General features: G+C 39.4%; 1 protein-coding gene across 3 annotated transcripts in view; it reads left to right on the top strand.

Annotated features, from left to right (window-relative positions):
• The window catches only part of F8 (coagulation factor VIII), a 202747-nt gene that overhangs the window by 52293 nt on the left and 137842 nt on the right, over positions 1-12612 (top strand). For all 3 annotated transcript variants that reach the window (XM_053917164.1, XM_053917165.1, XM_024564370.3), the window contains 2 exons: positions 6151-6267; positions 8957-9178. In XM_053917164.1, the coding sequence (XP_053773139.1) occupies positions 6151-6267; positions 8957-9178 (339 nt within the window). The remainder of the gene's footprint in view (positions 1-6150; positions 6268-8956; positions 9179-12612) is intronic.

Here is a 12612-nt window from a genome sequence, read left to right as displayed (position 1 = left end):
GAAACCATCCTACCATCATAAACAAATCAACAAACAACTAGTGCTGGCGAGGTTGTACAGAAAAAGAGAACCCTAGTGCACTGTTGGTGGGAATGCAGACTGGTGCAGCCACTGTGGAAAACAGTATGGAATTTCCTCAAAAAACTAAAAACGGAACTGCCTTTTGACCCAGCGATTCCACTGCTGGGAGTATACCCCAAGAATTCCAAAACATGAATGCAAAGGAACTTATGCACCCCAATGTTCATATAAGCACAATTTACAATAGCCAAGTGCTGGAAGCAACCTAAGTGCCCATCAGTAGATGAGTGGATCAAAAAACTGTGGTACATTTACATGATGGAATATTACACAGCAGAAAGAAAGAAGGAGCTCCTACTCTTTGCAACAGCATGGATGGAACTGGAGAGCATTATGCTAAGTGAAGTAAGCCAGGTTGTGAAAGACAAATTCCATATGATTTCACCTATAAGTGGAACCTAAGCAACAAAACAAACAAGCAAGCAAAATACAACCAGAGACATTGAAATTAAGAACAAACTGACAGTAACCAGAGAGAAATGGGGAGAGGGATAATAGGGGATAATAAGGGAAGGGCCATCAAGGAACATGTATAAAGGACATATGGACAAAACCAAAGGGGGTAGATGAGAGTGGTGGGGCGTGGTGGGGTGAAAATGTAGACAACTGTACTTAACAATAAAAAATAAAGAAATCATCCTGCAAATATTAAAATATTCAGGGTCAAATTGTGACAAGTCTAGAACAGGTACCAAAGGCATTATAAACATTCCTTTAGCAGCCTCTTTTGGTGCTCAATCAGCCAGATTGTTTTCTCTAGGCACTTTGTGTCCTCTCTCTGATGCCCTGGGCAGTGCATAACTGCCACCTGTAAAGGTACCTGAACAGCTTCTAATAATTTTAAATTTTCTGCTGCATGCTTAATGTTTTTATTGAAGGCTAATAGTACTCTTCTTCCCAATGGAACCATGTGCATGCAAAATTAGGAAAGCTTACTTTGAGTCGGTGTACACATTCACTCTCTTTTCGTGCAACAATTCCAGCACCCTCATCAATGTAATCAGTTCACCTTTCTGAGCAGAGTTTCCCGGCGGCAAGGCCTTGGCCTGTACTATTCCTTCAAGAATCGCAACTGCATACCCAGTCTTTCTGTTTCCTTTGTCCATATAACTGCTTCCATCTTCATGGAGAGTCCAGTCTACCTCTTCTACATGATGGTCCTGTAAATCAATTCTGCTAGAATACACTTCATCAATTATCTCAGCACATTCATGTGTTAGCAAAGCCAAGTCAGACTCTGGGAGAAGAGAAGCAGGATTTAACTTACTTATAGTTTTGAGGAAGATTTTGGGATTGTCAAGAAGAATTGTTTGGTACATACCCACTCTTCCAGCAGTGAGCCACAACTTTCCCTTTTGCTCCAGCAGGCTCAGCACTCAGTGGGGTGCATAAACGGTTATAGGCTGTTCCAAGGAACATTTTTAGTTTCCTACAAGAGCTCACAGGTGGCTGCCACAGCTCTCAAGCAGGATGGCCACCCCTGGACAGTGTGATCTAGTTTCTTTGACAAGTGTGCAATGGGTTGAGGAATGTCACTAAGCATTCAGGTGAGGACTCCTAGGGCAATGCCCTCCCTGCCTTTTACGAACGTATAATTGAAAGGGCTTTAGTAGGTTTGGAAGTCCCAAGGCTGGTACATTCTGAACCTCCTCATTTACCTTATCCAATTCCAGCTTGCACTCATCCCCCCTAAGCAAAATATATAGTAAGGCTTGTATGAGTCTGTCCCATTGGGATGGTGGGTGACAAAAACTGATGTAACTAAGTCAGTCATTTTAGTAGGATCATCCCTATAAGAAGGATTTGAGCTTTTCCAGTTTAGCAGATCTGATGTAGAAAATGGAGTATGTGCCCAATAATATCCAGTGGGCTGGCCCTCTGGCCCTGCTCCCACTGGTGTCTTCGCAAAGGGTATTGCCCTGCCCCGGTAGGGGCTTGTCCTGCACTGAATTTGGTTCCCTGACTGGTTTGAGATAGACCAGTTCAGGCTAACTTCCCCCGGCTCCCTCAGCTGAGTAAGGAGGAAGATCCCCCAGGGCTGGACTGGCCGTGGGAACCCTGACCATGCTCACAGCAGCCATATCTAGATCTTCCTGGTCCCTCTCGTCTGAGCTTCTGCTATCTGCCACAGACTAATTCCCTTTTCTCTGGACTATTAATTTTCTTTTAATCCTGTGTCTTTATTATGTAAACTCATAAAAGCTTCCATGTAAAGCATTCCATCCCACTTCCCTGATCTTTGACAGAACAGCTCTAATTGCAGAATAATACAGTGATTTAGAGACCCATTCAGCAGCCAGCACTCTCTTGAGGCCAGATTATACATAAGCCAAACAGTATTACAATAAAAAACTATTTTCTTTTTAGTCATAGGTTTGTAAGCATAGGTTCACCAACTAGCCAAAACTCGTCCCAAAGGGCTGTTTTCTGGAACGGAGGCTTTTCCCTCCATTCTATTGGCAGATCTCTATAAGATCACACAAACCAAACAAGAAGGCACCTTAATTTCTGATGATCCAAAGTCATGATCCCAGACTGTAATCCTGGACCAGAAAGTGCAGTGATTCAATCTAAAGGTGAAGGCAACAGGTAGTGCTGAGAGTTGGATAGAGTCCCCAAGTAAAATCACTTTCAAGCTGCTAGGGAGTCTCCAAATCTGCTCCCCAGGGCTGCCCAGTCCAGGCAGCCAACAGGACTCCCCACCAAATACCCAGATTTACCAGAAAGTCCCAAAGCTTGTCCTGGAACAGAGTCACCAGAATATGAAACTGGAAAAGTCAGCATTTGTACTGCTTGTCACCACCAGAGCCAATAAGCAGAGACAGGAGTTGAATCTTTATGGGCACTTTATTCAGATGGCCAGCGATCTGAGAAGATGGTGGGTTATTTACCCTAAAAGACCATCTTCCATGTCTTTTCAAGCCAGCCTTTTTTATAAGGAGGAAAAAGTGTAGTAAGGGATTTGGAATTCAGGGAGAAAAACGTGGAGGTCGGGGATTTGGAACTCAGGAAAGAGATTAATCAGATAAAAGCTACAGTCCATCAATTTTCATAGCATCCTTTCATCCGTTGACCACTGATTCTTTATCTGTGTCCTGGGCATCTTTGACCTGGGGATTTTCTTTTCTTTTTTTAAAAGATTTTATTTTTATTTTTAGACAGAGGGGAAGGGAGGGAGATAGAGAGAGGGAAACAACAATATGTGGTTGCCTCTCACATGCCCCCTAATGGGGACCTGGCCCACAACCGAGGCATGTGCCCTGATCTGGGAATCAAACCTGCAACCTTTTGGTTCGCAGGCCAGCACTCAATCCACTGAGCCACACCAGCCAGGGCTGTCCTGGGCAATTTTCTATCTCTGTTCTGTGTCCTGTACCCTGGGTGATTTTCTTTGTCTGTGTCCTTGGAGGGAGATGTCTCTCCCTGGAATACAATGGCTGAGATACCACCTTGATTGCTTATGGTCTCTTCTGGAGCACAAAGGTCAAATTTCCTGCAGTCTCCTGGAGTTAGGGTGGACCGTACCTTCAGTTTCAGGAAAAATAGCTTTTTACATTCATTAACTACTAAGCTTATTAATTATTACTTAAAACTAAAATTTTCCAGCTTTTGAGTTCCCCCATCACTTCTAGTTGTAGGTTATGCCTCTTTATATATTTCCACAATACCTTGATTTCTTCCTTAACATACTAAATCACCTTTGCCTGCTTTATTTAATATTTATCTTCTTTGACAAAGTAGGAAGGATCATAATACCTGATATCAAACTATATTACAAGGCCACAGTAATCAAAACAGTCAACTACTGGCAAAAAAAACAAACACATAGACCAATGGAACAGAATAGAGAACCCAGAAATAAATCCAAGTCTCTATGATCAATTAATATTCTATAAAGGGAGCACAGACATAAAATGGAGTAAAAATAGCCTCTTCAACAAATGGTATTGGGAGATCTGGACAGGTACATGGAAAAAAATGAAACTCAACCACCAACTTACACCATACACAAAAATAAACTCAAGATGGATATAAGATTTAAATACAAGTTGCAACACCATAAAAGTCCTAGAGGAGAACATAGGCAGGAAAATCTCAGATATCCCACGCAGCAATATTTTCACCAATCTGTCCCTTAGAGCAAGGGATATAAAGGAAAGAATAAATAAATGGGATTACATCAAATTAAAAGGCTTCTGCATGGCTAAAGAAAATATCAGCAAAATGAAAAGGGAACCAACCGTATGGGAAAACATATTTGCAAATAAGACCTCAGACAAGGTTTTGATCTCCAAAGTATATAAAGAATTCACACAACTCCACTCCAGGAAGACAAACAATCCAATTAAAAAATGGGCAGAGGACCTGAACAGACAATTCTCTAAGGAGAACATACGAAAGGTCCAGAGACATATGAAGGGATGTTCAACATCACTAGCCATCAGAGAGATGCAAATTAAAAACACAATGACATACTACTTCACACCAATCAGAATGGCCATCATAAACAAATCAACAGACAACAAGTGCTGCTGAGGTTGTGGAGAAAAGGGAACCCTAGTGCACTGTTGGTGGGAATGCAGACTGGTGCAGCCACTGTGGAAAACAGTATGGAATTTCCTCAGAAAACTAAAAATGGAACTGCCTTTTGACCCGACAATTCCATTGCTGGGACTATACGCTAATAATCCTGAAACACCAATTCAAAAGAACCTATGCACCCCAATTGTTCATAGCAGCACAATTTAAAATAGCCAAGTGCTGGAAGCAACCTAAGTGCCCATCAGTAAATGAGTGGATCAAAAAACTATGGCACATTTACACAATGGAATACTATGCAACAGAAAGAAAGAAGGAGCTTCTACCCTTTGCAACAGCATGGAGGGAACTGGAGAGCATTATGCTAAGTGAAATAAGCCAGGTGGTAAGGGACAAATACCATATGATCTCACCTTTAAGTGGAACCTAATCAACAAAAAAAGAAAGCAAAATATAACCAGAGACATGGAAATTAAGAATAAATTGACAGTAACCAGGTGGGGGGAGGTGATAATGGGGGGAGAGGGGAAAGGGGTTTTCAGGAACATTTATAAAGGACACATGGACAAAACCAAAGCAGGGTAGGATCGATGGTGGGAGGTGGGGATGGCTGGGGTGGGGGGAGTAGTCAGGGGGGGGGAATTGGGGAAACTATACTTGAACAACAACAAAAAAAGAAAAATATATATTTATCTTTTTGACTTTATGTCCCTTTCCTTTTAAGCAAAGTGAAGTTTCTTATCCTCTCTGTTCCCATAGTACCCTGTTCTCAACTCTATCACATCACTCCTCACTTTTTATTATACTTGTCAGCTTCTCTGTCTATTCAGGCTAAATTGTAAGTACCTTGAAGGCAGAGGCTGCCTTCTCTGTTATCAGGGCCTAGCACTCAGTAGTGGTCAGTAAATATATTTGGATGAATGAACAAATTAGTGGATGAAGAGATAAATGAAGTTATGAGAATTTCCTCCTAAGACTGGGTGCTTCAGGAAGTTTCAGCATTGGCTGCCAGTCCTTCACACAAAAGGCCAACTTTAAGAACCTATTGTCCAGTAATGAGGTTTACAATGTTTTCATTCTTACTAATTTCATGGAATAGGTTGGGAGGTTTTGGGTTCTTGGGCTTTTGTTACTATGAGCTTTATGAAACAATTAGGGCAGGGACAGGAACTGACAGACCTTTCCTAGGATGATTTTACCTCCTTTCCTTTTAAATAAGCTAATGAATAGAATGAAATCCTTATGGGGCAAATATTCTCCCTTCTCCTAGTTATCATGTGTCATTATCCCTTCCCTGTCACGGGCAAATAGAGAAATCATCAGTTTGAGCCAGAAATGTCTGCCTTTTGGTAATTGTCTATTCCCTTTCTCCTACTGACTTTGAGGACAAGTCATCCATTCCTACTGTGCTGACAAAAATGCTTAAGGTGTGAGCAGTCTTTGCCCTGTGTGAGAGAGGGAAGGAGAAAGGGAGGGCCAGTCACGAGACAAACACTTAGCTAGCCCTGCATTTGCATCCTCTCTCATCAGGGAAAAGTTGGCATTCAGAAACATATGAGTCCTCCGCACAAGCTATGGATCCTGTATCTGCTTCGGCCCGGTCTGAAATGCACACAATCAATGGCTATGTAAACCGGTCTCTCCCAGGTATGTACACACTTGCTCAAGAATCCTCAGGGTCTTCAGCATTCACTACCAGAGCTCTTTTCTCCAGTTCTCCACACCAGAGGAAGGCACACTGAATCCGGGCCTCTGGTGGAGGGTCCTAAAGTACAATGGCTGATTCCTCTTCCAGATTCCTAAAAATGAAGGCCTGCCTATGTACACAAAGCTCACAGATTTCTCTTTCTTTTTGCTTAAATGACGAAGAGGTATTTTTAAAAAGTCTGAAACATAAAAAAGATATTCAAAGATAAACAAAGAAAATAATAATCCCAGAAGAAAAAGAGATAATACTTGGAACAGAAGAGAACTTTTCAAAAGCTCTAATTTGTATTTGCATAAAGATTCAATGAAATAGTGCATCAGGGAGGGGTATATAAAAGGACTAAATGGTAATGGAAAAATACATTAAAGATTAAAAAAACAAAATACTGCATCAATAAAGTAATAATAGGATTCTATAAAAAACAATCAAAACAAAAATATGCTCACAAAAATTAGGAATACAATAGTCAAAATATGAACTCAATACAAGGTAGGTAGAATAGAGAAAATCTCCCAGAAAGTAAAACAAAAAGAGATTGATAAAATATTTAAAAACAGATTTTGAAAATTAAAGGAATGTGTTAAGAATGAAAAGATTTGAGTCTTTATATTAAAATTTCCCAACAGGATAATTTTTTTAAAAAAAGATCTCAATACAAAATAATGATTGTGGAATTTCAGAGAACACAGAGAAGATATTTAAGCTTCCCCTGGGAGAAACAGGCCACATACAAAAACATGAGAATTAGACTGGCAATATAATGAAGCAATACCTTTAAAGTTCTACGGTAAAAGTAATTTTCAACCTAGACTTCAGAGCCAAATTATAAATCAGCAATGTGAGAAGAATAGAGACATTTTTAGAAATGGTAGTCCTTAGAAGCCATTGAAGATGTACTGCAGTATAACTGGAGTGTAAACCACAAAAGAGGAAGTTGGAAAATTTAGAAACACAAGAAAATAATAAAGGACAAGGATGGATATTTTCATAACTCTTTTCTGTATTTCCAATAATTCTACAATGACATGCATGATTTTAGAATTAGAAAATAAACTTTCAAATCATGCGAATCCCTGATCTCACGTTAGCTTATAGCATAATAGGCAAAGGTAGTAATCAAATAATTATAATAATAAATTCAAAATTACAAACCAAGAATTTCTTTGAAGGAAAATTACATAATTATATGTGAACATATAATAAAGGAGACTGAGCTAGACTGGGGAATCAGAGAAGGATTCCCTAAGGAAGTGCCATTTAAGTTGAGCTTTGAAACAAGATTGTTAACAGGGAAATGAGATGATATGGGATGAGACTGGAGAGGTACTAGGGATCAAGCCATTTAGGGCTTTCTAGACCTTCCTAGAAAGTTTGGACTTGATCCTATATGGAATGGTAGCCACTGAAGAGTTTTGGGCTGAAGGATGCCATAATCATCTGAAATGCAAACATATCACACTAGTTTCCTTGTGGGTGAAAAGTTTAGAAGGGAGTATGACAAGATGTGGAAAGACCTGTAAAGAAGCTATTCCAGTGGTTCAGATAAGAGTTAATGGTAGCTTGCTAGCTTGGCTCCAGATATTAGGGATTGTAATGGCAGTAAAATGTCATTTTTTTACTGTAATTACTGACAGTAATGATACACACACATATAAAAGCTGCAGGAGCCAAAATGGAAAACAGATGTGCCATGGAAGTTAACAATATGAGATCTAAACATACAGCTGCTTGGGTTCAAATTTGAGCAAGTTGCTTAACCACCCTGAGCATGAGTTTCCTCTCCTCTAAGAGAAGGATGATGATAATAATTTCTACATTCATAGGGTTGTTGTGAGGAGTGAATGAATTAAAACTTATAAAATTTTGGACAGTGCTTGAAAGAAAACAAGTAAATATTAGTGTTATTAATTACATTGTCATAACTGGTGTTAGATTAGATGTGAGAAGTGAGATTGCAGACAAGAATAACTCTCACTTGAATAATTGAATACAGGATGGTGCCACTCACTGAAATAAGGAACTCTAGAAGAAGATGAGGTAATGAATATCTCAAATTTGCTTTTTGGACATGTAGGTTTTATAAAATATCCAGGCAAAGATATTGAAAGGTTATAGTATGAGTCCGGAGTTATAGGAGATGTCTGAAACAGGAGAGTTATTAGCATATGGATGATCATTAACACCACAAGAGTGGATGATATTGTTTAGGGAGAAAATATTGGTTAACAAGAGAATAAGGCCAAAGCTGAGCACTGAGGTGATCTGTCATCTAATGGGTGAGTAGAGAAGGAAGGATCAGGGAAGGAGACAGAAGGAGTAATCTAAGCAACAGGGGAACAAAACCCAGAGAGGTGTTGGCATGGAAGCCAAGGGAGGAGAGAATTTCAAGAAGGAATGAATGGTCAACAGGTGTAAATGAAGACTAAAATTTATCCATTGGATTTAGCAGCATGATAGTCATTGATGACTTTGGCAAGAGCTGTTGCTTTCACCCCAGTGTCCTTAGAAAGTTTGGTTCCAAGTCAAGATAATAAAATATATAAGGTCAATTTGTTCATCCTACCCTAGGAAATGTTTCCCGTTTCAAATTCTCTTCATGATCATAGCTATCTTATTCCTATTTTACAGGTCTAATTGGGTGTCACAAGAAATCAATATATTGGCATGTGATTGGAATTGGCACCACCCCCGAAGTGCACTCAATTTTCCTTGAAGGTCACACATTTCTTGTGAGGAACCATCGACAGGCCTCCTTGGAGATCTCACCAATAACTTTCCTTACCGCTCAGACACTTCTAATGGAGCTTGGCCAGTTTCTACTCTATTGCCATATCTCTTCCCACCAACATGGTAATATCTGTGGATCTTAAAAACTAATAATATAAGTCTCTAACTCTTATTTATTGGAATTTCCTGTCCACTGTCCACTATAGGATTATGTTAGTTTGACCTCAACTGAGATTCCCTGGTTACCAGGTTTCAGAGTAAAGATTTTGCCTTGGGTAGAAGAGGGCTTGAATACAGGTAGGACAGATGGTTTATGGATAAATTAGGTGGCAAAAGTGAGGACAGCATATTACTGGTTTTCCAGCCAAATCCCATTAACTAGACTTTGATCCTGTGGGGAGAGAGGCAGGTCATACATAGCTGAAGAGGTGCTTTATGAGAAATTTAGGGAGATGGAAAAATACCAGCACTGCTCAGGTTGTAAACACAAGAGCTCCAGGATATCAGCAGAGATACTCAGAACAATAACTAGCAAATGTAAGAGGATACTGCAACGCTCAATATGAGACACCAGACAACTAGTGCGCATGGAGGCACGCTGCAGATACCTGGTCAGAGGTGAGAGACAGCTGGAAATCTCAGATCATGTCAGGGGATAGTGGATATTGGGAGAAGCAACATGGGAATAGAGTTGGTGAGTATACTTGAAGTACCACATGAAGCTTTTAAGGACTACATGATGGGGACTTTGCAAAGGGTCAAAGTTCCTCTGAAATCACTTTCGAACAATGGTACCTAGAGTTTCAAATTATTGTTAATATGACCTCATTTGTAGATACAGGCTGTAAAAGTTCACATTATATAATCACCTCACCCCCATTTTCCTTATATATTCATTATGCTAACTCTTAATTTTGAGTCAATCAATCAAGACTCTTTGCCTACTCCTCTGTTGTGGTCATTGGGGGCTCTTGGAGGAGAAGGTGGAGGAGGCCTAATTTCCATGTTCAATAGCACTTGTTTCTCCTATCATTCTTTTTATTTCCTTATTATTCTCTGTTCTTTTCTTTTCCCTTTTTCTCTTTTTATTGTTGTTCAGTTACAGTTGTTCCAATATTCCCCCATTGTTCTCCTCTACCCTGTCCAACCCCCCACTCCCAAAGACAATCCCCACCCCATTGTCCTTGTCCATGGGTCCTTTACGTGTTCCTTGACTTGACACTTCTTTCCCCCATTATCACCCTCCCCCCTTCCCTCTGGTCACTGTCAGTTTGTTCTTTATTTCCACATCTCTGGTTCTTTTTTGCCCATTTATTTGTTTTATGGATTAGGTTCCACTTACAGGGGAGATCATATAGTCTTTGCTTTCCACTGTCTGGCTTATTTCCACTGAGCATAATACTGTCCAGATCCATCCATGCTTGCACAAAGGGTGGGAGTTCCTTCTTTCTTTCTTTCTGCTGTATAGAATTTCATTATGCAAATGTACCACAGTTTTTGGATCCATTTGTTTACTGATGGGTACTTAGGCTATTTGCAGCACTTGGCTATTGTAAATAATGCTGCTATGAACATTGGGGTGCATAGGTTCCTTCAAATTGGTGTTTCAGGATTCTTAGGGTATAATCCCAGCAGTGGAATTGCTGGATCAAAAGGCAGTTCCATTTTTACTCTTTGGAGGAGATTACATACTATTTTCCACAGTGGCTGCACCAGTCTGCATTCCCACCAACAGTGCACTAGGGTTCCCTTTTCCCCACAATCTCACCAGCATTTTTTTGTTAGCTGATTTGTTTATGATGGCCATTCTCACTGGTGTGAAATAGTATCTCATTGTGTTTTTAATATGCATCTCTCAGATGGCTAGTGATGTTGAACATCCTTTCATATGTCTCTGGGACCCTGTATGTCCTCCTTGGAGAAGTGTCTGTTCAAGTCCTTTGCCCATATTTTAACTGGGTTGTTTGTCTTCCTGGAGTGGAGTCATGTGAGTTCTTTATATACTTTGGAGATCAAACCCTTGTCCAAGGTATCATTGGCGAATGTGTTTTCTCATGCAGTTGGTTCCCTTTTCATTTTGCTGATGTTTTCTTTAGCCATGCAGAAGCCTTTTAATTTGATGTAATCCCATTTGTTTATTCTTTCCTTTATATCTCTTGCCCTAGGGGACATATTGGTGAAAATATTGCTGCATGGGATATCTGAAATTTTCCTGCCTATGTTCACCTCTAGGAATTTTATGGTGTCATAACTTATTTCTAAGTCTTTTATCTATTTGGAGTATATTCTGGTGTATGGTATAAGTTGGTGGTCTAGTTTCATTTTTTTGCATGTACCTGTCCAGATCTCCCAACACCATTTATTGAAGAGGCTCTTTTTACTTCATTTTATGCTCCTGACCCTTCGTCAATTACTAATTGACTATAGAGACTTGGGGGTTTTTTCTAGGCTCTGTATTCTCTTCCATTGATCTATGTGTCTGTTCTCATGCCAATACCAGACTGTTTTGATTATAGTAGCTTTGTAATATAGTTTGATATCAGGTACTGTGATCCCTCCTACTTTGTTCTTCTTTCTCAAAATTGCTGAGGCTATACAGGATTGTTTACTGGTCTGTGTAAATATTTGAAATATTTGTTCTATATCTATGAAATACATCATGGTATTTTAATAGGGATTGCATTTAATCTCTCAATTGCTTTGGATAGTATGGCCATTTTGATGATGTTAATTATTCCAATCCATGAACAAATGTGCTTCCATTTATTTGTGTCTTCCCTAAGATTTTTCTTCAGTGTTCTGTAGTTTCCTCCATATAGGTCTTTTACCTCTTTGGTTAGGTTTATTCCTAGGTACATAATTTTTCTTATTGCTATGGTAAATGGGATTTTTTTCCTAATTTCTGTTTCTGACATCTCATTGTTAGTGTACAAAAATACCTTCTATTTCTGAATATTGACTTTGTATCCTGCTGTTATGCCAAATTCATTTATTAGGTTGAACAGTTTTTTGGCGGAGTCTATAGGATTTTCTATGTACACTATCATGTCATCTGCAAACAGTGACAGTTTCATTTCCTCCTTTCCAATTTGGATGCCTTTTATTTCCTTTCCTTGTCTGATTGCTGTGGCTAAAACTTCCAGTACTATGTTGAATAGAAGTGGTGAAAGCAGACATCCTTGTCTTGTGCCTGATCTTAGGAAGAAAGCTTTCAGTTTTTGCCCATTGAGTATGATGTTGGCAGTAGATTTCTCATATATGGCCTTTATTATGTTGAGGAATGCTCCCTCTACTCTCACTTTTCTGAGGGCTTTTATCATAAATGGGTGCTATATATTATCAAGTGCTTTTTCAGCACCTATTGATATAATCATGTGATCTTTGTTTTTCATTTTGTCTATGTGATATATTATGTTTACTGATTTGTGAATATTGTACCATCCTTGCATCCCTGGGATTAATCCCACTTGATCATGTTGTATGATCTTTTTAATATATTGTTGGATCCAGATTGCCAATATTTTGTCGAGGATTTTAGCATCTATGTTCATCAGTGA

The sequence above is a fragment of the Desmodus rotundus genome, chromosome X (assembly GCF_022682495.2).
Source record: "Desmodus rotundus isolate HL8 chromosome X, HLdesRot8A.1, whole genome shotgun sequence".
Taxonomy (NCBI): domain Eukaryota; kingdom Metazoa; phylum Chordata; class Mammalia; order Chiroptera; family Phyllostomidae; genus Desmodus; species Desmodus rotundus.
Note: the sequence above shows the minus strand (reverse complement) of the source record. Positions and strands in the feature narration are given on the sequence as shown.